This window comes from Colias eurytheme, chromosome 6 (assembly GCF_061535395.1).
Source record: "Colias eurytheme isolate Ceu_HAF_F1 chromosome 6, ilColEury1 Martin Lab GWU primary, whole genome shotgun sequence".
NCBI lineage: Eukaryota > Metazoa > Arthropoda > Insecta > Lepidoptera > Pieridae > Colias > Colias eurytheme.
The window spans coordinates 757,516-784,628 of NC_142985.1; the positions used below are offsets into that span (position 1 = coordinate 757,516).

Genomic DNA, 27,113 nt, shown 5'->3' on the forward strand with positions numbered 1-27,113 from the left:
TTTAATTAATTGCTATGTGTAAAAGTATAATTGTTGGTCGGTTAATATCTATTTGTATGGTAAAATAATAGATAATATAATATAACGAATGGCCTCATATGTTTATATTCTATTTAAATCATTAAATAATAAAATCAATAAATTATAACCACGAAAAAGCCATTTAATTTAATGGGAGTGTATTATTTAGACTTTGTTCTCTTTAAATTAATACGATAATATGTTTAAACGTTAGACGCAATTGCCAATTACAATTGATAAAAAGTACATAATAGATCGACTGAATTATATACTTCAATAAATTACGTTTTTTTAGATAGCAAGATTGTTGTATCTAGACGGCCACCGTTGGGTTTTAGTGAGGTATGGCTTCGTGCGAGTCCCAGACAACAAAACTGCCGAGGGGGATGCGTAAATGCCAACGTTAAAAAAAAACGTGTGGCACTCGGGGACTGCCGCGGTAAAGCTATTGCATAGCATGCCTTCAAGCCACACCTCCGAGCCCGTCGGAGTGGGGAGCGTGAGGTTTTTCGTTACGGAATTTCTCTTTAAGATTTTATACCCATTACAGAAAAAGTGCTCAACGCCGCGAAAGAAGTTTTCACTTAAAAAAAAAGAATCGGTAGATTTAGCAATTACAATTGCATCTTAGTTTGAAGATATAATTATTCACGTTATTAATTTATGAAAGAAAAATCTTATGTAGAAAAGACATAGCTATAGCAATAGAGGAGCCAACACAGGAACTTATTATTATGAATCATACACAAAATAGATGGCACATGATGTTTGTTCATCTCGATTCGCGTGGAACTAATAGTTGAATTAGATCGTTATTAAGATATTTGAGCGGGAAATTGTTTGGCGGAATTCCTTCACGCGTGTCACGTAAAGCTGCGTTTTCCTTGATAGCAATAATGTAGTTAGATAAAACATATTATATTTGTAAAGACTTCCGGACAGATTGTGGATCACCGTTACTAATGGAGAAGAGGCAAGTTATTCCATGTACCTGTATCGTTGTTTTAAATTCATTTTAAATGTTGTTTTATTTTATTACAAATTTATTTTTCGTATGGATTATAATTAGTAGGAAATTCGATAATTTAGCCTAAAGAAGTCAATACCAGACAACTTTATAGAATTTTAAAGGATTGCAGCCTGTGTCTTCAATCAAGATAATCTTTAATTGTAAACCTTTTAACCAAATTTAACGTAAGCCCTGCACTTATCCTACTCAATCAAACTGTTAACCATGCATTAGAATTACGCAGTAATTAGCGAATCTAAACAATAGGAACCACGCATCCAGTGAGGCCGCTTACGCAAGGATGCCCCAGATTTTAATCATCTACTTTCCATTGCCTTTGTTATTAAATAATACTCACACTATTTGAAAATTGCATTGTGGGTTTATTATTATATAAGAGTTACATTAACGTTTAGAATGCAGTCATACATAATAATTATTGCAGCTGTGTGTCTGTCTGTTACCCCGCATCGCCGTGTAATAATGACGACCCAGGGTCAAATATACGCTAGTTACTCTTCAAAAATTGTAAACCACGAAAACTTTACTTGCGACTGCTCTATTCATTCGTATTAATAAGTGAAAAACTCACTCTTCCTTGCGATGTCACATCAGAAATTCTAAAAAGATTCAAAGTTCTTAAACGCATATATCTCAAAAACTCATAAGCGTGACACTCTATAAAGGTCATCTCACCTCCAAATCGCTCATAAGGAAACCAGGTCTGATCATTAGATCCCGTCCATTCGCACGCTCCAAATGCTGCCTAAGTGAGCCCACACAAAAGATACCACTGTAAGAAGAAATCATCTACCTATTGTGTTTTGTGTTTTGATGTGTTGACTGGTGACACTAATTCACTTGCTAATCTAATGGTGATGACGGGATGAGAGAAATTATGAATTATTGAGTGTAATATTTAGTTATGGTTAAAATATATTGGATTAGGAGAGAGCTAGAGGGAAAACAACAGTGACAATAGAAAAGACCAGTGCTTTAGTTAGGAATGAATAAGTGAGGTTCGGATTTAATTTTTTAACCAGGTCTTGTGATCATTAATTAATGTTTTCTGAAATTAAATTCCAATTTATATATTTCTATTTTTTTATAATATTGAATTAGTTAATTTTTAAAATGTTTTTGCGGAAACAATAAAATGAACGATTACAAAGCATTACAATATTATCTACTATTGAGTATCTAATCTTTAATTAAACCTTCCAACATTATACAACATACATATAATTTTATGCTAAAAAATCATGCTAATTCCATTTTCCTTCACAGCGCACGAACCCGCAACCCCGCAGCAAGAGGTTCACATTCCAGTCCACAGTCAGACAGTTGGAGAGGCGGCGACTCGCTGAGAAGCTGTCCAAGGAGGCCGACCTGAAGGAGCAACAGAGGAAAACCGAGCTGGAAGCTATGAGGAGGTGCGTGTTGACATAGAAGATTTATAGCATGGATTGGCTTAATTTAAAGATAGATTTGACCTAGCCTAAAAGACCTACCAAGATTTTTTAGGACAAGTAAAAACAGCAGAACTTTTACTAATGTTTCTTCTCCGTTCGTAAATACTTCTCTTAGTCAGGATGTTTATTTCGTACATGAACGAAGTAAACTGACTTATAAGAAATACTTTTATAGGGTAGAAGAAGAGTTCCAACGCAAGCGAGCGAGGGAAAAGGCGAATATAAGACAGCAACTGCGGCTCGTCAGCAGCGGCGCTAATAGCATGCCGACCTCAAACCATCAAAAGGTAAGCCATATTTCTATTGTAACTTGTGTTTTAGTTACAAGTGTTTATTAATATAAAATACACTTATAACATAGCACTCGCTAATGAGGAGTGAGGACTCAACGGACTAAAATACTGAGAACAATTTTGATTTGATTATATGAAACTATCGTAAAGTGCTTTGTCCTGAATCTAAATATCTTCAACAAATCGGTTAAATGACCATAAGATCAACAGTCTTAGAAATAGAAACCATGAGCTGTTCTTGTGTATATAACATTACTCAATGATTTAACATCCTTTTTTCAGTCTCGCGATGATCCCGACGGTTCTTGTCGCGAGTCTCCAGAGAGAAGTAGAGATAGAAACAGGACAAGCAACGGGTCGGATATTAGTGGCCGGAGCAAGAGTTCCACACCGGTGAGTGTGTTGATTTAAAATTCTTTGAGAGTTTTTTTCTTTTAGATAAAAACTGGAGAATCAATTAGAATTGTTGTGAGTGGTCGCATAAAACTTTATGTAACTGAAATAATACATTTCAGACAAATCTATTTACGGTCAATGGTTCATTCTTATCTATTTTACAGGTTGCTTTGTGTCACAGATTCATTTTTTTTTTCTTTGAAATTAATTTCAATTAATTCGGAGATTGGCGTAAAAAAGTAACACATGCATGCGACTGTGTTTCGCACAATGAGTACCTTTTTCTTCGCCTTCTCAGTCCTATTTTGTATTTCCTTTCTTATTAATTGTAATATTATTATTATATTATTATTATAATTTATATTAATTTAATCTCTTGGCAATCCTTTAGCAGATGCGTAAGGCCTCTGCTCATTAAGTTCATCTTACGCATCGTCATTCACCAGATGATCCATCTTTGTTAAATTTGACGTAAAAAAATTGGTTGTCTGTAAAGTCGGTTTACTGACGATAGTTGAACGTGACAACGTCCGATTGTGCTTCTTTGTCGCTCGTTCCGCGCTCTCGCTTGCACTTCAAGCTTTACATGGAACGCCTCAGAGCGAGGTAACGCCGCATGAGTCATGTTTTTTCGTGCTTGCAGCCGGCTCTATCGAATTATAAGACGTTGTCACGTCAAAAAATGAATTATTATCGTTGCCCTACAGGTCCTCAGCGTGGAGCTGTCCGAATGGCGCACAAGCGGCAACGCCGCGCGGCGCGTGTACCGCGACTGGAGCGCGGCGCCGCTCGCGCAGCCGCACGCGCACCCGCCCGCCTGCGCGCGCATGCCGCTCACGCACCACCCGCACGCGCACGGTGAGTAGCTATACAGGGATAGGATACACGTGTACCGCGACTGGAGCGCGGCGCCGCTCGCGCAGCCGCACGCGCACCCGCCCGCCTGCGCGCGCATGCCGCTCACGCACCACCCGCACGCGCACGGTGAGTAGCTATACAGGGATAGGATACACGTGTACCGCGACTGGAGCGCGGCGCCGCTCGCGCAGCCGCACGCGCACCCGCCCGCCTGCGCGCGCATGCCGCTCACGCACCACCCGCACGCGCACGGTGAGTAGCTATACAGGGATAGGATACACGTGTACCGCGACTGGAGCGCGGCGCCGCTCGCGCAGCCGCACGCGCACCCGCCCGCCTGCGCGCGCATGCCGCTCACGCACCACCCGCACGCGCACGGTGAGTAGCTATACAGGGATAGGATACACGTGTACCGCGACTGGAGCGCGGCGCCGCTCGCGCAGCCGCACGCGCACCCGCCCGCCTGCGCGCGCATGCCGCTCACGCACCACCCGCACGCGCACGGTGAGTAGCTATACAGGGATAGGATACACGTGTACCGCGACTGGAGCGCGGCGCCGCTCGCGCAGCCGCACGCGCACCCGCCCGCCTGCGCGCGCATGCCGCTCACGCACCACCCGCACGCGCACGGTGAGTAGCTATACAGGGATAGGATACACGTGTACCGCGACTGGAGCGCGGCGCCGCTCGCGCAGCCGCACGCGCACCCGCCCGCCTGCGCGCGCATGCCGCTCACGCACCACCCGCACGCGCACGGTGAGTAGCTATACAGGGATAGGATACACGTGTACCGCGACTGGAGCGCGGCGCCGCTCGCGCAGCCGCACGCGCACCCGCCCGCCTGCGCGCGCATGCCGCTCACGCACCACCCGCACGCGCACGGTGAGCGACTAGCTGTACATGAATACGATATTATATTGAAAAAAAAAAACGGGTTGCACTCCGGGAGTGCCGGCAGAAGTGAAAACGCGCGTAGTAGAGAGGGGATAGCTGTCTACTCTCCATCCGTCTTACGCTTTTCGATCAGATCACGTGTCCTGACGCGAGTTTAAGATTTTATACTCATTACAGAAAAAGTGCTCAACGCCGCTAAAGAAATTTTCACTTCAAAAATATTTTGAACAAAAAAGTAAAGCGCTAAAAAATAAGATACACCAACTTTAAAAAAGCGTGTATGCCGAGTACACGTGTCAGAAGTGGCAACTTCTTTGACAAGATTCAAAGATACCAAAATAGACGCCTTACTCCATGACGTGATGGTATTGCCATGACGCGACCTTTTTTACTGTCAATGTGCTTAAAGAAGTTTCACTTCAAAAAAATTTAACAAAAAACTAAAGCGTTGAAAAATAAGATACACCAACTTTAAAATAAACACAACTTCAAAAAAACATGAAAATCTGTTCTTCTCCCAATCGAAAATTCTGAGGTAACAACGACAAAAAAAACATACGAAATCATAACCCCCTAATTTCTTTACATCGGATTAAAATTTAAAAAAGAAAAGGAAAAAATAGTAACTGCATTAAATTCTTCTTTACCACAGCGTTTGCATAAATTAAAATTATCTCTTACCATACTAAATACTAACAAAAAGGGTCAATGAATGCAAATGTAATGTATGTCCCACATGAAGCGATGTCGAGGCCGCCAGCCCATAACTGTATTACGTGATTTGATTATAAACTTATTATTTGTAAGTGTGGATGATCAATTATAAAACATAATTTATATTTTCCTTGTCTCGAGGGCAACTAGTGACTTTATGTAACAGTAATAAGAGTAATGCCATATAAGACTATTTGAATTTGACAGTAATGCCATATATAGTGCCACAAACTTATCTGACCCGGTGACAGTGTCACTGATGTCGCTTTCTTTTTATTAAAACAAAATATTCCGTATGAAAAGTCTGTGAAAATGTGACATTTCAAAATGGCGGCACGTAGTTCCAGTTTTTGTCACCGGGTCAGATAAGTTTGTGGCACTATAAGACAATTTGAATTTGACGTAAGTACATCTTTTAAATATCAAGGTGTTGAAGTGAGTTTTTTCACTAATCAATTGATTTTCAAATATGGAAAGACAGGTTACCTATCCTTTTAAAATTAGCAAATTTTTTAGTCCACATTTATCCCTAACTCCTCTAATTAAGCCGTTTTTATAAATAGAGTCATATAATTGTTACCAACCACTTGACCAAATAAAAAACTATTACCGTTTCTAGACACTTACAAACTAGAAACCGATATATCGTTTAAATATTCACTGAGTGCTTTCTAATCGCCGATAGTTGGCAATTATCCACCACACCTACGTGAGTCAACAGTAGCGATGCATTAAAAGAATTTAACCTTGCCACAGTAACATACATTTTATGCTAACCCCTTTGTATATCCGGAGTTTCCACCACGTTTCCACTATGTACAATGTAGGTGACAAACGATAAAGAAGGATAGGTTTATAAATGCCAATGAAAAATGAATTGTCTTTGATTAATCCTTAAATGTTAATAGGAACTCTTAACCACAAATGGCTATCTTTTTTTTCTGTGCTGTGTTAGATTATTAAGATTTATATTTTTTACATGGTGGCAAATAAAACGCTTTCTATTTCTATTTCGGATGGAGGGCAAATAGGTTTTATAAATGCCTTAAATAGTTTCTCATTAATCTTTTTACCGTTTTACTGAAAAGGAAGTCCAAAAGTTACTATTCATAAAGGATTTGGTAAGGAACATAGAAAAAAAAAGACTTGTGGCACTCGGGGACTGCCGCGGTAAAGCTATTGCATGCTATGCCTTCAAGCCACACCTCCGCGCCCGTCGGAGTGGGGAGCGTGAGGTTTTTTCGTTACGGAATTTCTCGATTCGGTCCCCGCGCTCAAGGCCCGCGATAGAAGCTATGCAATAGCTTAAAAAAACATTATTTTGTACATCATAACTTTATTAAGCTTCATAACAAACATTTCCATCTATTGCGTACTCATAAACATAATATTCCAGGTGTAGAAGGCTCGTTCAGCGGCAGCCCGCGCTCCGACAACTATCGCCTGGAGTTCGCGCTTGGCGGGCGCTCCCCGCACTCCCCCCGCTCCCCGCACTCCCCGCACTCCCCCCACTCGCCCCGCACCCCGCGCCCGCCCCGCCTGCTCGCTACGAGATCACCATCGTCTTCGGGATCGGAGATATCCTTGAGACAGCCTATTAAGATCAGGTAAGTGGAGGGTAGTTGGGTGGTATGTAGGACCATAAAGTTGAAAAATTTTTAGTGTAGATGGTGTAGAACGAATTTGTTATGTATTGATTGTATTTAATGTTATACCTAATTAATTTTATTAAATATTAAAAAAAAATATATAGAAAAAATTACGAAAAACCTTTCCTTACCTTACCTTATTACCTGTCACAAAAAAAAGAAAAAATAGATCTGGCAATCTGATTCAGGTATATATGTATTAGCTTTGTAGCTTTTTCAATTGCCGTTAATTTAAAATGTAACTAACGCTTATACTTCAACAAAGTAGTATTTAGTCCATCAAGACACGTCGAGAAAGATAACACTGTTTTTGAACTGTAAATCACGCACAAACGTGTTCTGGTTCAAAATATAATAAAGATTACGCAAGTAGGGTTCGACCTTGGAAGGAAAAAAAATGGTACGTGATACTGATTTATAATCAAAACTATGATCTATGAATTCCTTCCGCGAAATAACTTTTCGCGTGAGTAAAGGACAAAAAAGTATAAAATTATAAATTAGAATGACAAAACCACAGGACAAAACAGTGTTTTAAACAATAGTGAAATATTATAATAATATAATGTAACACAAATAAATCATCGTTTGGCTCGAAATTTTGAACGAATGTAAACAAAATTACTCAACGGATTTTAAACTTGGCAGTATTTTAGCGTATAGACCAGAATACAGATTATCTATAGAAAACCGCGCGGGACAGCTAGTTCTTTATAAATGAAATACGTAAAAATTCTAGCAATATTTTATTATGCATGACTATACATTAGATTCAGATGGTAAACGATAATATTAGGACGTTTCTAGTAGGTAACTTTTGGTACTTGGGAAGACTAGAAAGATAATGCGAGATATTTTTATACATTAAAAAATATTGGTTTTATTAAAATTGACTTTAACTTGCATGAAATTTGAAATTTAATAGATCCCTAAGTTTGCATGAATCCAATTTTGCTTGGAGATAGTTTAAAATTATTTCTATTTTATGTGTGATTTTCTTTAAAGTTCTGGATGTAGTGATGGTGATTTAAAAAAAATCAGAGCGATTATTTCAGATACCTACTTGGTTTAAGACTAGTAATAAGCATGTTTAGTTTGTATTAACAATGGTTATTTCTCTCAAGGTGGTGAAGGAGTAAGAGTAGATATAACTAACTGGCTTTCCAAAATAAGGTGAGTGCTTCAGTAATTAGCCTAACATTTTGTAGACGCTTAAGTTCAACAATTTAACTCCTGTCGAAGGTGTAATTGATCCTACATCAAAAAAAGGTTAATGACTTGAATAGATAATTATTTTGACAAAAAAATACGATAGTTAAGCATAGACTTCTAAAATTAAACTTAAACATTCTTCAATTTCCCTTTCAGTTCTATATTTTTTCATACGTGTTGGTACCAATACCAATTAATGTCTAACAAAAATATAATTGAAACCCAATTTAACATTGTTTTACAGTGAAACCACAAAGGAAGATGTTGAAGAACCAATAATTGTACCAACATTGCGACCGACCAGACCAGCGCGGGCTAGTGTCGCCATACGATAAAAAAAACTTTCTAGAATGTTCTACATTTCTAGAACATCACTCTACGTACTGAGTCTAAAATGTTTAGTAAAATAACAAATATCATATAAAAATAAATAGTCAAGAATTATTTTTTTACTGGCCAGTACGCATAGTTAAATTCATGAAGTTTACAACCTGTGTTGTCACATGCACGTCTTTCCATTTAATACATTTCCTAAAAAACGTTTGTAAAAAGCACCTAAACAAATTTTTAAGTCTAAGGTGCTTTTCCATCTTTATTCTGGATAAAAAAAAGCTTAGGAAATACACTACCCTAATTACAACGTTTGACGTTTCTATTTTTGACAGTTTGCCAATTTCGGAGGGAAATCTTTTTTGTTAAAAACAAATTTAAATGTCAATCGACAACGATCGCAAACAAAAATTATCTAATATCCATTTTGCAATGAAGTTTTATCTGTTTTACAAGTTTCGTATTGGTCAGTTAGTATTTATCTTTTACAACTTCTAATACAATTTTTATGTGAGATATATAACCGCCAAAACTGGGTGCTATTTTAATGTCTATTAGCACTTAGCAATAGAACTATTTAGTCTGTGTTCAAACTATCGTTTTGTAATTATTTTCTTCAGTCTCATTATTAATGAAATAAGTTAAAACATAAATATTTCGAGAGATTATAACATTAAGTACTTAATCATAAGTTATTCATAAATTAAGATGATGTATAATTTTGAAGATAGTTACGTTTTCTTTACTGTTATTGATTCATTTCAATGCAATCGCCGTCAATTGAAGCAAAAATACTGAAGCTTTAAACTTATTAATAAATAACTAATTCTTAATTTACGGTGCTAAGTAAATTATTCGCTGTAATCTTTTCTATTAAAAATTAGGTTGTATATTTTTTAGTAACTTAGATACCATTATTTTTAAACATAATACCCTATTTCCATTTATACGAATAAAGTAAAGATAGTCATTTATTAAAAGTAACTACATTGGTGCTGAAAAGTGTTGCCAGTTAAAAATAAAATTTCAAGCTTGCAATGTTTTCCTTAGGTGCCTTATCTATTACTTTACCTTCACTGTTTATAGCGCTACAAATAAAAATACCTTCCATTTGTGTATTTACTCTGTTGCAGCGATCCAATTACATTGCGACTGGCAACACCATTAAAAGGTTCATAACCCATAAATAATATTTCATGTGGTAATGTCCACGAAACCAGGTTAATTGTAACCGGAACAAATGTTATTTTATCGATTATAGTGTAGCAAAATGTCTTCTTTTCGTTTTTTGGCTATTACAACTTTTCGTTTATTTAAGGATTTTTATACCCCGTCCAATTTGTTATCTTTGTAACATAAACTGTCTGTTTGGTGAGAGTTGATAAAAAGAGCTTTCAATTTAAATATAAATTTCAAAGTAGATGCATACAATATTCATGCAGCGAGCTGTCTTTATAAAACTGATTTTTCAGTCAGTCATTATAAAACTGACAGAATTTTGTTATTACAAATATATTTAACACGACGGTTAAATAATTATGTTTTTCTTATCAATTCTCACTGAACAGAATAATAGGTGCAATAATAAAGAATACATTAAGACTGTCTATGTTTATACCATAAACCACGTGTACGCTCAACGGTTTATATAATGTACTTACGTTAATATATAAGGTGTATATATCACGGTGAATGTATATAGCTGTATAAGTTTATCAGAAAATACATATATTTACAACAAGTTATGCCGTGTTTTTATTTACATGCAAGATTACCTTTTGTAAGAATCAGTGTTACCTGAAATTGATATACCTATTAGATGATAATATTATACAGATATCTAGAAGTGACTAGAACCTACCTAAGAAAAATATTCATTCTTTAATGAGTAAAAGATTGCCCTGGCTTTTTTTAAGAACCCATACCAAAGGTTTAAAATATACCATGCATAGTAATTTGTAAGCCCTATGAATAAAAACTTAAACCTATGGTGCTAGACTTTTGAATAAAAGCCGCCACGCATGCGCAGATCACTTTATTCAAGGCATCTCATCCAGTGTATAAGCGTAAATATTTCGTACTCTTAATTTAATATCAAATCTAAACTACATAATAAAAAAGAATGATTTGACTTTTGGTTTGAATGTATACGTAGAAAAGCTACTTGACCAATTTAAAAATTCTTTAAAGATAAGTAAGCTATAAAATCATTAATTGTCCGAATTGTAGTAACCTACGATTAATTATATTTTTCAATTGGTATAAGTAGATAAAATTTATATTTTATTTATTTAGATTATTTGGATTAAACTAATATTTTATATTTTTATTCATAGAATCGTTATCGTTCTGTAAATCTTTTAAAAATACTTCTTCAATGTATCATTACACAAAAAATTACATAGTCTTGTATTCGTTTTTATTATTTCATTCGCTTGCTCTGGATTGCACAGCTTACACTGAAAGGATTGATAATAACTTTCAGTAGTGAGCTTACAAACAGTGTTGATAGCACGCGAATTTAGTTACTTACACATTTCTATTCATAACAAACTTACGTACAAAGAATAATATATACATACTACCATGGACGTATAAAAAAAGACGGACGCCGTATTACGAACTAACAACGTGAAGCCACCATAGTAAGCTAGCTATCGTGTAAAGACAATAAACACGCACACACTCTCACCATAGTAAGCTAGTCGGCCGCCATTACGTCGTGAACTACCGACTGATTAACTGCGTCACTGTTTCACAAAAAATATTTAAAATGCCGTCTTGCGTGGTTAAATGGTGTCGCAACAGTACAATTTTAAATAACAAATCACAAGGGATTGCATTCCACAGGGAAGCAAGTTATTTCTTTTATGTTTTAATGACAAAATTATTACGGCAAAATTTATAGAAAAAAATACAGCCGCCATTGTCATCAACACAGCTGTTGCCATGGCAACATGGCACACACACATGGATGTTTCGCCGCCATTACTAGGCTTCACTCAATGTTTAGGCGATATACCGTCCGTCTTTTTTTATACGTCCATGCATACTACAAAAATTTTATATCATTCAGAATAAACAGACAATAAAAAGCTACATTCCAAATTCCAAATCTAGAACTTTTTAGGCGGCAATTATGACATTACAATTTTTTAAAACAACACATTAATAAATTCCATAAAACCGCGGATACACCGTTCGGCATTGCCGGTTTTTTGAAACTGTCGTGTATCAGCCAAGCTGTTGCCTGATATCCCGGAGCCGGGTTCAGCACCACCAGTGCTGGTGGCTGATACTCCGGTGAGGGTTCAAGTGATGGAGGTGTCGAAGCCAAACAGTGGTGTGCGGGAGGAACTTGAGGATAGAGACCCTAATAATCTGAATCAACATGTACAGGTAATTGTATGCAGGACAACAAATTCACAAATATTATGAAATTAAAAGTGTATCATTACTTATTCTTTATTATTAATAACATATTAAGGGATAAGAGTTTGATGGTTTGTTTATAATAATCTTTTGAATCTACATGATCTTACATAATAAACTACTCGTTCAACGGTAAATATTTTTGAAACTGCGAAAGCTTTGTTCGGCGGGAAACGAACAATGGCGCAAAAGAGGCGTATAATTGCTAGAGTGCTAGACCACTTACGTGACCACACGAGTACCTAATATAATTAGCTCATTATATGTATTTTAATGTATTTATATATTCATTTCTTAACACTTTTTAATCATCAGAAGCTTTGAAAAAATTTATTCGTAGGATATTATTTTTAAGTTCTGACTTTTACTACTTTACATATTTTAAACCGTTACTTATTTATGATATTGAATAATGCGATGTTCCATTGCATTAAGTATGTTTTTATATTATACTAGCGGTCCGCCCCGGCTTCGCCCGTGGTACATATGAAAAATAGATGTTGGCCGATTCTCAGACTTACCCGATATGCACAGAAAATTCCATGAGAATCGGTCCACCCGTTTCGGAGGAGTATGCAGACTAACATTGTGACACGAGAATTTTATATATAAGAAGATATAATTTAACTTCTTTTGTTGTTTATTTTAATTAATGGAATCGAACCCAGACCTTACGTTAGATCGATAATGACTAACACCACTGTACCACAAAGCTAGATCGATGTTAAATAAGTAAATTAACACAAACAAAGGCAGCAAGAATGGAAATGAAGTCCATGAAAAACACCTCATACGACGGTAAGCCATTTGCATTTGCAACTGGACAAAATAATGACCATATTTAAAAGCTACGAGGCCACGTACTTGATTACGGTTTTAATTAAATATTATAATGCATTTTACATAAATATTAGTCTATACATTTTAATGTTAAATTTACACTGTACACATGAAACACATGTAGGAAGTTAAATCTAATATACCTACTAGCTGTGCCCCTGTGTGGTTTTAGTACCTACTTTGGTAGTAGGTATGATGTTATATTAAATTCACTATTGTAATACTTTGGTAGTATTGTTATAATAAAGCTTATAGCCTCGATAAATGGATTAAGTATGTATTCACAAAAATAAATTTTCAACACGTAATAAGTACCCGTAGTTTCTGAGATTAGGGCGTTCAAACTCTTATAGCATGTAAATTACTTCTATTATAGATTCTACTATAGGTAGCTTTCAAAAATATAAAAAGCTAATTGTTTTATCTTCCGCTACCATCTAAGCAAAGATTCGAAGAAGGACTGCTTTTCTAATGCCCTTGTCATTTTGTTACAGTAGTAAACAAATAACTAACCCTTACAGAGTATATTAATTAACATGTAAGCCTCCATTGAATCCGATTTGATAAACGATATTTCATTCTATGTATTTGTCCTATCATGCTAGTTATCAAAATACTAGCTTACCGCCCGCGGCTTCGCCCGCTTTTTCTAAAACCTAATAAATTATAGATATACTAAAACCTTCCTCTTGAATCACTCTATCTATTAAAAAAACCGCATCACAATCCGTTGCGTAGTTTTAAAGATTTAAGCAAAGGGACATAGGGACAGAGAAAGCGACTTTGTTTTATACTATGTAGTGATACCTATACGTTGTATGATGTATCTCATATTATCGGTATATCTTTGATGTTATTAATTTAACCTATAATATTCACTTTAGAAAACTCATTTTATAAGATTTTCAGTGTATAACAAAATTGGCTCCTACTCTACAACCCAGTAATTTAAGAAATCTAATCTAATTGTCATTATGACTTAAAAATGTGTTCCTTTATGGTGAACTAGCTTTCCGCCTGCGGCTTCGCCCGCGTTTTCAAAGAAAACCCGTTCCCGTAGGATTTCCGGGATAAAACCTATCCTATGTCCTTTCTCGGGTATCAAAATATCTCTATACCGAATTTCATGCAAATTGGTTCAGAATTTAAGGCGTGATTGAGTAACAGACAGACAGACAGAGTTACTTTCGCATTTATAATATTAGTATGGATTTCACTTCTGTTTTACTTGCCAATTTTCTTTTTGGACAAGTAGGTATTATTCGTCAAAGGCTATTTCTTCTACCTCATTATTTTCTAAAACATACCTATAGGCACATACTAATATGTAATAATGTACTACGTATACAACTGTAGGTAATAAATTAAAACAAAAATTGGCTTTTGGTTTTTCGTAAGTTCGGTATTAGGCAAGCGATAAATAACAACGCCTTACCAAAAATCTTTGCAATATTCCTCTATAAAATACATAAGTTCATCGATCGAGTTCACAAAGAAACGGTAAGCAACGTCGCGTGACTGACGCAAGGGGTGAGAATTGGTCGAACGGTCAAATATTTTTAACATAGCCGAAAGGTCATCTGTCATGTAGGTACGGTATATTAATATTACTTGATTGCTTAATTGAATAGCGAATGACTTGTGAATATATTTATAGAGGTTTCAGTAATTGCCTGATAGTTTTTGTGAGAAACCCGAAAATGTAACGATTTTTTAAGGTACCACATTCAAGCGGTAAACGGGGCCTGTCTGTAAGACTTCTATATTTGTCTGTCTGCGGAATGTTTATTTATTACAAACATAAAAGCATACAGCAAAAGCTTTTACCTGTAATTTTACCTAAATCAAATTCTACAAATAAGTATGTATTTTAAACTTGAAAGTTCTTAAAAATGTACATGGTGTTTTTGTGTGCATCCTTTCACACAAAAACATTTAAGAAATTAGGTACAAATATAGACAGGCTTATTCGTCTGGACACATAGGCTTCTTTTTTCACGGATTGCGCTTCACGAAAACAAAACAGTCTCCAGCTACTTATATATCTTTTTACTAGTATATATTCCACAGATAATATGGGACGACGTGATCGGCGAGCCAGAGGGCGTCCGGAGTCCAGAACGAGCGTGGCGGATCAGCCACTTCTGCTTCAGACACGCTCGCAACTGGTGCTATATAGTGCTGTCCGTGCTGGTCGCCCCGCCGTGTGCTCTGGTGTTGGGAGTCGGATTTGCGTGCTTGGCTTTTGAAGTGAGTACCTATATACCTTAACACGAAGTCGAAGTTTCTTGGTTCTTAAATAGGTACTTTAACTTTTATTCTAAGTTAACTTATAATCGTAATTATTTTACAAGCATTTTTTCATACTTAGAATCTGCTTGACAAAACCCTTTTGGAATATCTCCCTGATACATTAGAATATACAATAGATTTTTTGTTGTAAATAAAGCAAAAAAAAACTCCAGTAAATAAAAAATTTATACCTAACTAAAATGCATAATTTTCTACAGCAAATCTGGTGCGCGACCCCCTGTTTGCGCTGTTTAAAGATTTACTTTGCTTCAATCCGCACGCTCGTGCAGGCCTGCCTCGCCGTGACCGTGGCCCCTCTGATGGACGCTGTCGGCAACGCATGCAGGCACATCAGAGTCAACATGCGCAATGATGCCCCTGAAGAAAAGGATCTGCTCATTATATAAAAAACTAGCGACCCGCCCCGGCTTCGCACGGGTGCAATGCTGATACTAAATACACTACAGAAAAACTGTGAACGTTGTATTAATATAAAGTATAAACATAGCGGCCCGGCCGGCCGGTACCGCCGCAAACGCTACGTCCCGCAATTTTTAAATCTGTAATATCTTCGAAAATATTCACTTAAATCATACGGTGTAAAGTGCCATATAGATCTATATTAAATGAACAAAGTATTCAAGGTATTTAATTGGTTAAGGATTAATGCTGTATTGGTGAAAATTGCTTCGAAAATTAGCTATTATTTGTCGTAAAAAGTAAATTACAAAAAAATGTTATTGTGGGTTATCCATAAGAGATAGACATATACCATCGCGGACTTTTCTGTAGACCTTTTCAATGTGTATAATACTTAGTACATTATTTTGATAAAACTCGTAGGGTTCAGCCTGCGTTTGCAATATAAGCGGAAACAATGTAATTTTTTACGACATCACATTAGAAACCTCAAAAATAACAGTACTTCTCCACTATTTAATGGATGTTATTATACATATAAACCTTCCTCTTGAATCACTCTATCTATTAAAAAAAACCGCATCAAAATCCGTTGCGTAGTTTCAAAGATTTAAGCGTACAAAGGGACATAGGGACATAGGGACAGGGAAAGCGACTTTGTTTTATACTATTAAGTAGTGATAGTGAAGTTAAACGTTCGGATACGCGCACTCGCTTCGAATGATGTTTCAAATTTTGAAAATAGTATTGTTCGATCTTGATGGCAGTGTGTGTTTTTTTTTAATTAAGGATAAATTTTATAGTTATAAAAATAAAAATAAAAATAATTAACATTACTTTGTTGTATTATTACTTATTAAAAATACTTTCACCATTCACATTAAGGACATTTGTAAAATAAAATTTAAATTATTAATAATAATATGATTGTTTTCATTAAGTATAATAATAAGTTCCAAAGTGCCTTTACGAATAAATGTTTGAATATTTAATGTGTCTTTTTACATTTTTTTTATTATTTTCTTCCCTATCATATCTACATTAATGAACTAGGTAGGTATGTAGTGATTACGCACAATAATTGATTTATTGGTTTGGTATCTATTACTTGATACGCATAAATTACACAATACCTGAATAATATACAGAAAAATATTATATAACAAAATAATAATGCAATCTTTTTTATCGCTGGCTGGTGAGATTTTCCTTTCTAAAAAACATCATGCATTTGCCTCCAAGGGATATTAAAAAAAAGCAATTTGGGCGGGAAAATCATAGTTCCTTTAGAAAATACTATTTTTTGACAATTTCTCTTTATAACCACGTTATTTCTTAAAATATTAGGATTTTTAAACACATAACGTATAATTTGATTAAAATGAATGAAACAACATCTGCATCTGTAGCGCCAAGGTCTACTTTCTCCAGTAACAGCGAAATTTCGCATCAGTTTATCATTTCGAAATGCAAAAGGTGTGTGCACATAGATTTTATTTTTTTTGTATTATTAAAATGATAGACAGATAGGAATTATTTGACATTGTTATTTATTGAAATATCTACAATATTACAGAAATAAGGATGTTTTGCCTAACAGAAATGAGACCGAATACCAAGATAGAGATGAATCAGATATCGAGGAGGTAATTCCAAATTGTATAAGAGTTTGTTATTCAGGAACATTTAATATTAATAATGATTATCAGACCATTAATTTTACGCACCCGGATTATAAACAGCTGTTTATTTTAATCAGCTTTCGGCTTATTTCTTATTTATATTTTTTGACCTTTTAATCTTTGATCAATATTATGAGAGTTAATTTATCTCAGTAATAGAAAGACAGATTTAATCGCAAAATAGCGACACGGTAAAATTATAAATTTAATATTTGTAGTTAGGTATCGCATTCTCAACATTAACTGACCTCAAATGATATTCTACACGCATTGTTTAAAATAGATTTCAGATTATTACTATGGCAATTGTAGAAATATTTATACTAAACAAATGTATCAGATTGTTGATATTATATTTCGTGTTAGAGTGTGGTGCACTTTAGTTCAAAATACCTTATTTTCTTAATTCCTTCACTCATTAAATTCTATATATAGATAAAATATTTCAGGACATTTTTCACTCACGGACACAATTAACAACCAGACACAGAGCAAACATCTATGTTCATCACACAAATATTTGCCCTGGATGGGAATCGAACCCACGACCTCTGGCTTGTAAGGCGGGGTCATTACCAACCAAGCCAACCGGCCATTCATATGATAGATATAACGTTGTTTTAGTTAAATTAAAATTACAAACATATACAGTTTTAAGTTAATATTAAGTAAAACACTGGTCCAAAACTCCAAAACCAGAGCTTTAATTTTTTCCTGTAAAATAAAACTCTTCTTACGTAAAATAGAGCATAAATTGGTTCAATTAAAATGTACCTTATATTATATTACGTGTAAAAGTTAATTTTCTCGATTATGAAGATTGGAGTTATTTTAGCGCCTGCTTGCTGTCAGCTGCAAATCAGGTAAACTCGGGGCGGCCAGCTATACTCTACAAACTGGAGAGGTATGTAAAACTGCTAATTCGGCTCCATAATATATATAATCTGAATTCTGATATTTCGTTAATTATTAAGATTTAATATTTAATTGTGCGAGGCTAGGTGCGAGGTGAAATTGTAGTTATAGTTAGATTACTACTTAAAAGTTTATTGAAACATTTAGGCAGTTGTTAATGTTGCTCTTCCTTTTTTGCTTCCTATCTTGCAGCTTAACATTGCTTTTCTTTTCTATTTTTTCATACCAGCTTCAAATTCTCGAAGAAATATCAGATCGAGCTCCAGAACACCAAATATTCGTGTCACTATTCCGGCAAATAGAGCCGATTCAAATAATTCTAGATAGTAAAAGCCAGGGCACTTTCATTAGTGCGGTAAAGAAAATAGTTTTTGACGATGAAATAAATGTCGACGGGAAATGTAAACTCATTTTTGTGTCTTCTAAAGATTATAGTAAGTTTATTTTCTGATTTTACATCGATTTTTCATAGTTTATTGAGCCATTCGTGACCTATTCCTTTCCATTTATTATCTGCGAGGTTTCCTCTTGTCAAAAGGAAAACCCATGTGTTTCCCTAGGTTTTAATCTATATGTGTATCGAAATTGGTAATTTGATCAAAATCGGTTCAGTGGTGACATACAGACACACATTCATTCCATTTAATTGAATTACGTACCTACTCCTATATAAAATGATCAATAATTTGTGAAATTCGGTTCAGTCATAAATAATAGTGCTACACAATATTTTCATTTAATCTACCATATTATAACTTTGTTTTTATAACATACTCATACACATTTACCAAATTCCCCTATTTCTCATATTACAAGTAACAATTTTACCAGATTTTGAAGCCTGCAAGCGCCGTATCTTTTCCCTATCCCTTCCCAACGAGCCCCCAAACTGCACTGACGAGGAACGAACCCTGTTCCTTCGTACAGTCCTGGATTTCTCACAAAACCAAAGTGTACACACACTAGGCGCTTTGCTTCGATACTTAGATCTGAATTGGTCGAATTTGTGCATGGATTTACATAGCAAACCACAGTTTTTGGGCTTGAAGAGAATTTCACTGTGAGTTTTAATTTATTTTATTTTATGAGAGTTTGTAATTTTAGGATACAACAATAAAATTTAAAAAAACGTTCCATTACGAATTCTACACTCTATAAATGATTTAACAAAATATTTATAATATGCCACGTTCGTCTCACGCTTAAATCTAAGCTTGAAACTAATTAATTATTATATTTTTCTATCGATTGCAAATTTTTTTCTCCTTATACTTACCTATGTACCTACCTATATCATAATCAAATTGCACACATTAATTAAAGTTCACTTGTTAGCGATCTCTACCAAAGCTATATTAGCTATAATATAATATCTTACCAATATATCATCAACTATATAAAAAAATATATTCCATTAGATCTGATATAGTAACAATAGACGAAGACACATACAGAGGTCTACAAATATTCAGCACACAATCTCACCCTAGTAACTTCAAGAAAGGGGTCCAAGGGTCCAATAAGGAGGGACTGAGTTTGTTCCAAATTTTTAGTAAATGCTCTTCGAAGGTTGGACATAGATGGATGAGGTATCGGCCCGGGTGTCTTGTAGTCTTACGAAGTCTTACTTGTAGTCTTGTAAAAGATTAATAATAATTAACTCTACAAAATTATAATATAGAATAGAAAAATTCAATCACAAGGCGGGATTCGAACCCACCTCTATCGTCCGATTTTTTTTTCTATAAGTACTTTAGAATTTTCTCATTAATTATAAAGCATTTGAATACTTACTTACCCATTGAGCCCCAAGTGGCCCGATCGGTCTACGACACAATAGATTTTCTATTGTGTCTGTGGTTCCGGGGCCTGAGTTAATAAAACTAAATATCAAATACATACATAAATTATTTTTTTTAAAAACGTACACACTAGTAGACAATTTTTAATTACTATTACGATAATTAATATAAATTGTTATATAAATTACGATAACTTTAAATTTATATTTTCATTAGTTTAGAAGTTGTAGCAAACATTTTTTTTTCATGAAAAAAAATTTAATTTTTATATTATATATTTTCGTGTGTAGAATCCTGTTACGTCATCCAACAAAGGATCTAACTACGCTAAAACAGCGCCACGACGCTATAACCTTCTTCATGAAACCACAGAGCGATTCTGTGGTGAGAAACATCTGTACTTCGCTACGATTTATTAAAAATGTTAATGTATGTTAGCCTTATGTTATTTAAATTATATCAATGATAATAATATGTTTTGTGATGTTATAGATTTTTTTCAATTCTGTTATTTTTTCAGGGAATATTAGCAAAAATAAAAGCGTTGTCCGCAAAGGCATATCAATGGAAATCTCTTTATAACGTTGGTTACACTTTTTATATACATATTTTTTGAATTGGGCACAAGGCATTTTATTATGATGAAAATTATGTTTAATGATAATAATTATTTTTTATCAAATAAAAATTACATACAATTTATTATCTACAATTTCAGACGCTTTACAACGCAGTACTCATAAGTGAAATCTGTGAATCTGTAGCACGCAATAGTTCATATTTAGAAGAAATAGCTAATTTTGATACCAATAAATTATATGAGGCAAGATAGTTCGAGATTTTTTAATTTTTCTACTATAGTTATTTAACTCTCTTTCTTAATCCATCAGTCCTCGGAATCACAGACACAATAGAAAATCTATTGTGTCGCGCCCCGATCGGGCCTTACGGTGGTCAATGGGTTAAATACAATTTTCATCGTAACAGATGGCCTTGTACATGAATCGAATCATCGATTTTGATTTATCAAAATCAGAAGGAAAGTTCACGGTAAAAGCCGGTGTTGATAAAGATTTGGATATGAGTAAGTTATCCCCTCCATAAAATTATAACTTTTGTTAAAGTAGGTGTAAAAAATTTCAGCTAAATCGACAATTTATGATAATATTTGTGGAATTTTTATCTCTTAGAACTTTGAATAGTTCAGTTTTATAAAGTTTATTCACAAAAAATATATATTAAAAATATAAGTTTTTTTTACCAAAGAGAAACAAATAATGGCCAGTCTACACGGTCTAATGTCGGAAACGGCCAAAATAGAAATGGACCGTTTACCGACTTTCATAGAAGAGTGTACGATGTTGTATATGCCCCATTTGGGATATCTCCTCGGGGTAAAGGCCTGGGCCGATAACCTTACTATGGAACAGAAGGAATTACCTGATATGAAGTTTATGGTAAGATTCGCGTGAAAGCTATAATAATTAAACTATTGTTTATTTTTTTTGGCCAAATGTAACTAACTCAGCTCTATTTTTTTCAGTTTCAGAATAACGACTACATTCATTACAAAAGCAAGGGATGTGAAGGTAAGTGAAACAATAGTTAAAAAAATATTTTGTTTTTGTAAAAAAAACATACTTTTCTTCTTAAGAATAAGTAGTTAGGTAACTACTTACCTAAAAATATATTTTTCATACTTTCTACATTGATCTGGAACCTAAAGAAATTTAGTAATATTTTCTGTTATATTATATTTTTATACAGAACTAGACATGATAATAGGAGACACTTACCCAGAAATAGTTGCCCATGAGACTCGCATAATGATGCGTCTCACAACCATTATATTGGAGAACTTGCATACTTTAGCAGCATTGATAGATAAATGTGCTGAATTAGACTGGTGAGGATTTTTTCCTATTTTCTTGTTGATAAAGATACCTAATTAAGGGAAGGTTCTAAAATCGGTTTAGTACATAATACCTATGAAAAGCATTTGCCATGTCTCACGATCCAAAAGATAGAGCAGATGCTCTTCTTTTATTTTATTAGTCTATTTTTTATTAGCACCTAAGCGATCAATTTTGTTTTCATTATTTCAATTGAACTAACCCCGATTTTTAGGGTTCCGTAGCCAAAATGGCAAAAACGGAACCCTTATAGTTTCGTCATGTCCGTCTGTCCGTCTGTCCGTCTGTCCGTCTGTCACAGCCGATTTACTCGGAAACTATAAGTACTACAGTGATGAAATTTGATGGGAATATGTGTTGTATGAACCGCTACAAAAATATGACACTAAATAGTAAAAAAAAGAATTGGGGGTGGGGCCCCCCATACATGTAACTGAGGGATGAAATTTTTTTTTTCGATGTACATACCCGTGTGGGGTATCAATGGAAAGGTCTTTTAAAATGATATAAAGTTTTCTAAAAAACATTTTTCTTAAAGTGAACGGTTTTTGAGATATCAGCTCTCAAAGTCGTAAAAAGTATGTCCCCCCCCCTCTATTTTTATAACTACGGGGTATAAAATTCTAAAAAAAATAGAGGTGATGCATGCTAATTAACTCTTTCAACGATTTTTGGTTTGATCAAAGTATCTCTTATAGTTTTTGAGATAGGTTGATTTAACTGTAATTTATTATATTTGCTGCTACGGAACCCTTTGTGCGCGAGCCCGACTCGCACTTGGCCGGTTTTATTTATTTTACTCTCACATGTTAACCGTAATTCTGTCATGATAGAGAAAAATCATTAAATGTTTATAATCAATTATTATACTATTAATTTTTTTCACTTTTTATATAGCCTCATAGCAATATCAAAAGCCTGTAAAGAATTAAACTTCACTCGCCCAGAATTAACTACAGACAAAATAATACGAATAAAAGAAGGGAAACATCCCTTATACCTCACTACGTGTGATAATTTTGTGCCAAATGATACAGATAGTAGCCTAGAAGGTGGTTTTGTTAAAATCTTGACTGGACCTAATGCTAGTGGAAAGTCGGTGTATATGAAACAAATTGGTGTGTATAATTAAATTATTATTCCTAAGCGTTTACCCATTTATTAATCATGGGCTTACATAGAGGGTTATAACAGAAAAAATATGTGGAATATTTTTTCCTCATATAGTTATAGGTAATGTGTGGACATTACCTATAATGAGTTTCTGAATATATATGAGGTTCTGGCTCTGGGTTCACATATCATCAAAAAAAATTGCCCAGCTTTGACTTAAGCATTATATAAAGCCGTTATTTATAAAACTTAACTAAATATCTTAATAATTCACAAAAGTACATGTTTCAAAATATGTTTAGGTCATAATATGATTAGGACTATTTCCGTCAGACAAAGTCAACCAGAAACATAATTTCAGGTCTAATAGTATATCTGGCTCACATCGGCAGTTTTGTGCCGGCGGAAGCAGCAACTATTGGCATCGTATCCAACATATTCACCAGGATACAGTCCACTGAATGTATCGCGGCTCATATGTCCGCTTTTCTTATTGATTTGAGACAGGTGAAGCTTTTAAAATAAACTACAAAATAAAATGTTTATTTTTAGATTTTCTTTTAAGTGTTTCCAGGTCCATTTTCAAAATACATAGGTGTATTTAAATCTCTTCAATGTGATCTTATTTGTGTTAAACATTTATTATAATACTACTAAAAGACTAATCTATTTTTTAACGTTAAATTATGTTCTTACTAAATAGATGGACTTTGCTTAACAATTTCAATTACAACTTCATTTTTCACTAGTCTTATAAAAAGTAAAAAAAAATATACAAAAAAATCAAAATAAAAATCTCAATACTCCGCTAGATGGCGCTAGCTATCCAAGAATCGGTTTCCAACTCGCTCATCCTAGTAGACGAGTTCGGTAAAGGCACTTCAGAGTCGGACGGTCTCTCGTTACTAGCGGCTTGTCTGAACACGCTCTTATTTAAGGGGCAGGAGTGCCCGCATGTGTTTTTGTCTACTCACTTCTTGAATGTTAAGGAGTTTATTATAGACACGCCGATTGTTAAATTTTTGGTAAGACTTGGTATTAAATTAAATAAAAATATCTACTAGTTGACCCAACGAAAAAGATTTTCCAATTCAATCATTTTTTTATGAAAATTAATCAAACTACATATTTTAAGTTATTTTGCAACAATATTTAAATTTGGTTGGTACTTACAGTCATTCTGAAAAAAATTCTTTTTTTATTTGAATTATTTTTTGTGTTTTTAGACAAATAATTTTCCAAATAATCCTTTGTAGTAGTAATGAATCAAAGTCAAACACTAGTTATTTCTTTATAGTTCTTACAAATACTATTCTTAAATTTATTTCGACACAAAATTTGGAAATATGGAAAATAATCACATTTTACCACATTCCAGAGTTTCGAGCACATAATCCAAGATGGCGAGGTGATATTTCTGTTCCGTATGACGGAGGGTAGTTGTGAATCTAGTTTCGCCCACCAGGTGGCGCGCTCTAGCGGGATTGAAGAACATGTACTAGCGCGGGCTAAAGATGTTCTGTGTGCTATGAATGTAAATTATAATTTAACTGTTTATTTTAATACGCAAAAATGTTAAAAAAAACTAATTTTAGATTCAACTGTATGTTTGTATGTAACCGACTTTTTTATACTCGATATTGACCAACTGTTAACGGACAGATTGAATTAAAATTTTGTACACATATTATCGTGAATTACAAAAATATAAAAAAAAAATATTTCTGTTTAGAATCATAGAATGTTAAGTTTGTCACGAAAATTTTCTTAATATTTTAAGATCTACAAATACATAATTAAATTTTGTTGCCTATTCATGAAGATACATATTGTATTTTAAAAGATATTTTGTATTTCAGAATAACCAACTACCAAAGCCCAACAAGAAAATAATGGAGAAATTGAACAGAATCACAGATAAAACAAAGAGACAGCTGATTTCTGAAGACATTTAATAAAAATTCATATTCTTACAATAAACATTTATTAATTAAGCTAAGCAACATTGATTTATAAAATTTCAAAATATAAAAAATAACTTTATTATAAATAGCGCTACATTTAAATAAATACGGGAATGTTTATTCTTTAGGAAATATAGTGACGTCATTGTATTCGTTTCAAATTAGATTATTCAATGTAATAAAAGACAAACCTAAGCTGGAAGTTTTATTATACTGTGAGGAAAGTGAGCACGAAATAATATGTTGATGTTTAGTTTTTGTGGCTGTTTTATCCCATAATTGGTGTTTTTTTATTAGAAAGCATTAACAGTTGCGACAAAAAATTGAATCCGTATGGCGGCAAATTTTATAATTTATAGCGCAAAGCAATGTGGCAACCCCGCGCGCCTCTAGGACTCGTCGACCGCCCGTTCGGTTTCGGGATACGACGTAGATTTCAAAAAGTGAAAGTTAGTTCGTTACAATCTCGCCAGCAATATGTTACTGCGATTTTAAAATTATTCATTGTAACGGTTTTTGATCTGATCATGGCCTTGTAGTATTTTGTGTTTTTTTTTAATATTAATAAATGTTCTTTTATCAGTAATAAAGTGTATAATTCCAAATTGGAATTAACGAACCCAAACTATATGTGGCGTCCCAACGTTAGGCTGTGCAGTATTTTAAGTTTAAAAGACAGTTAGCAAGTATTATAAAACTTTTGTATATAATATTATCGTGTGTTTTGAACATAAGTGAATAGTGAACGTCGTATTAAACTTATAGTGAACGTTTTAATTGTTAGTTTAAAGGATATTTGAAAGACTTGTGAATATTAAGTGTTAGTTAATAATATTTGCTATAGATTGGTTATTTAAATACGTTTAACTTTTATAATTTTACATAGTAAGTGTTAATTACAATAGGTAGGTACTATATATGAATGGCTATTGTTATAGATTGGGTTTTTATATACGTTAGACTTTTTATAATTTTACACTTTACTTAGAACATTTAGTTACCGTTGTGTTTGCATAACTTTTAATATTATTAACCATGGTGCTTACTCGGTCACGTGCGAATAGTATCGGACACAGTGAACAGCGACTTAACACACACCCTGTTGTTGCGGAGCAGTATGACGGTTCGTTACCGTCTACTTCACATGGCAGCGCCCTACCTGTCGATGTTCGTACATCGACACCGCCGCTGGCTGGACCTATGTCCGCCGGCGTTTCGGCCCCATCACCTCTGCCGCTATACGGGCGTGAGTCGCACGACTACTTACCGCGATCGCAGCACGGGCGTGCTCCGCCTGTCACCTCACCTCAGCCGTCGGCTTCAGCACCTGTTCTTTTATCAAATCAGCAGTTTGTATACTTACTTCAAACATTACGGCAGTCACCTTATCAGACCGCGCCGCCGCCGTCATCAACTGTAAGCAATCTTTCAAATTGCTCATCAAGATTTAACGGCGAAGGAGACATAATGGCATTCATAGACGCTGTTCAAATATACAAGGACTGCTTAGGAGTCGGCAATGACATGGTATTGAGAGGATTACCGATGCTACTGAAAGGTTTTGCTGCCACGTGGTGGCAAGGCGTGAAGCACTCCATTTCCAGTTGGGATGCGGCTTTGCATTTATTGCGTCAAACATTTGAACCACGCTTGCCACCACATAAAATATACAGAGAAGTGTTCAGCCGTGAACAAACGGATGAGAAAACAGATGTATTTGTGTGTCGAATACGATCGTTGTTTGCGCAACTCCCACCAAATACATTACCAGAAAATCCAGTGCAGCTGAACATGGCTTACGGCCTGCTTCATAGAAGGATTAGGGAAAGGGTTCCGAGAAATACGTTTACATCGTTCTTCGAGTTGTTGCAACAAGCCCGAGCGGCGGAAGA

The 27,113-nt window shown here is 34.7% G+C and overlaps 3 protein-coding genes across 3 annotated transcripts in view; all 3 read left to right on the forward strand.

The window, feature by feature from the left end:
• The window catches only part of LOC149907382 (uncharacterized), a 107,319-nt gene extending 96,726 nt beyond the window's left edge, over positions 1-10,593 (forward strand). Inside the window, exons 16-21 of the mRNA XM_090102384.1 lie at positions 2,318-2,463; positions 2,678-2,789; positions 3,078-3,188; positions 3,899-4,049; positions 7,054-7,264; positions 8,763-10,593. Coding sequence (XP_089958510.1) covers positions 2,318-2,463; positions 2,678-2,789; positions 3,078-3,188; positions 3,899-4,049; positions 7,054-7,264; positions 8,763-8,853 — 822 coding nt within the window. The 3' untranslated portion in view covers positions 8,854-10,593. The remainder of the gene's footprint in view (positions 1-2,317; positions 2,464-2,677; positions 2,790-3,077; positions 3,189-3,898; positions 4,050-7,053; positions 7,265-8,762) is intronic.
• A 1,343-nt stretch (positions 10,594-11,936) lies between these two features.
• Positions 11,937-15,819, forward strand: LOC149907384 (caveolin-3-like). The gene is made up of 3 exons (XM_090103492.1): positions 11,937-12,247; positions 15,191-15,370; positions 15,631-15,819. Exons 1-3 carry the CDS (start codon positions 12,167-12,169, stop codon positions 15,817-15,819), a joined length of 450 nt encoding a protein of 149 aa, XP_089959618.1. The 5' UTR covers positions 11,937-12,166.
• A 1,394-nt stretch (positions 15,820-17,213) lies between these two features.
• Positions 17,214-25,212, forward strand: LOC149907385 (mutS protein homolog 5-like). Its single transcript, XM_090102453.1, has 17 exons — positions 17,214-17,308; positions 17,409-17,478; positions 18,350-18,418; positions 18,659-18,863; positions 19,261-19,489; positions 19,848-20,018; positions 20,522-20,660; positions 20,752-20,814; positions 20,950-21,054; positions 21,219-21,315; positions 21,498-21,688; positions 21,775-21,820; positions 21,999-22,137; positions 23,042-23,262; positions 23,619-23,764; positions 24,636-24,791; positions 25,117-25,212. Exons 1-17 carry the CDS (start codon positions 17,214-17,216, stop codon positions 25,210-25,212), a joined length of 2,238 nt encoding a protein of 745 aa, XP_089958579.1.
• The last annotated feature ends 1,901 nt before the right edge of the window (positions 25,213-27,113 follow it).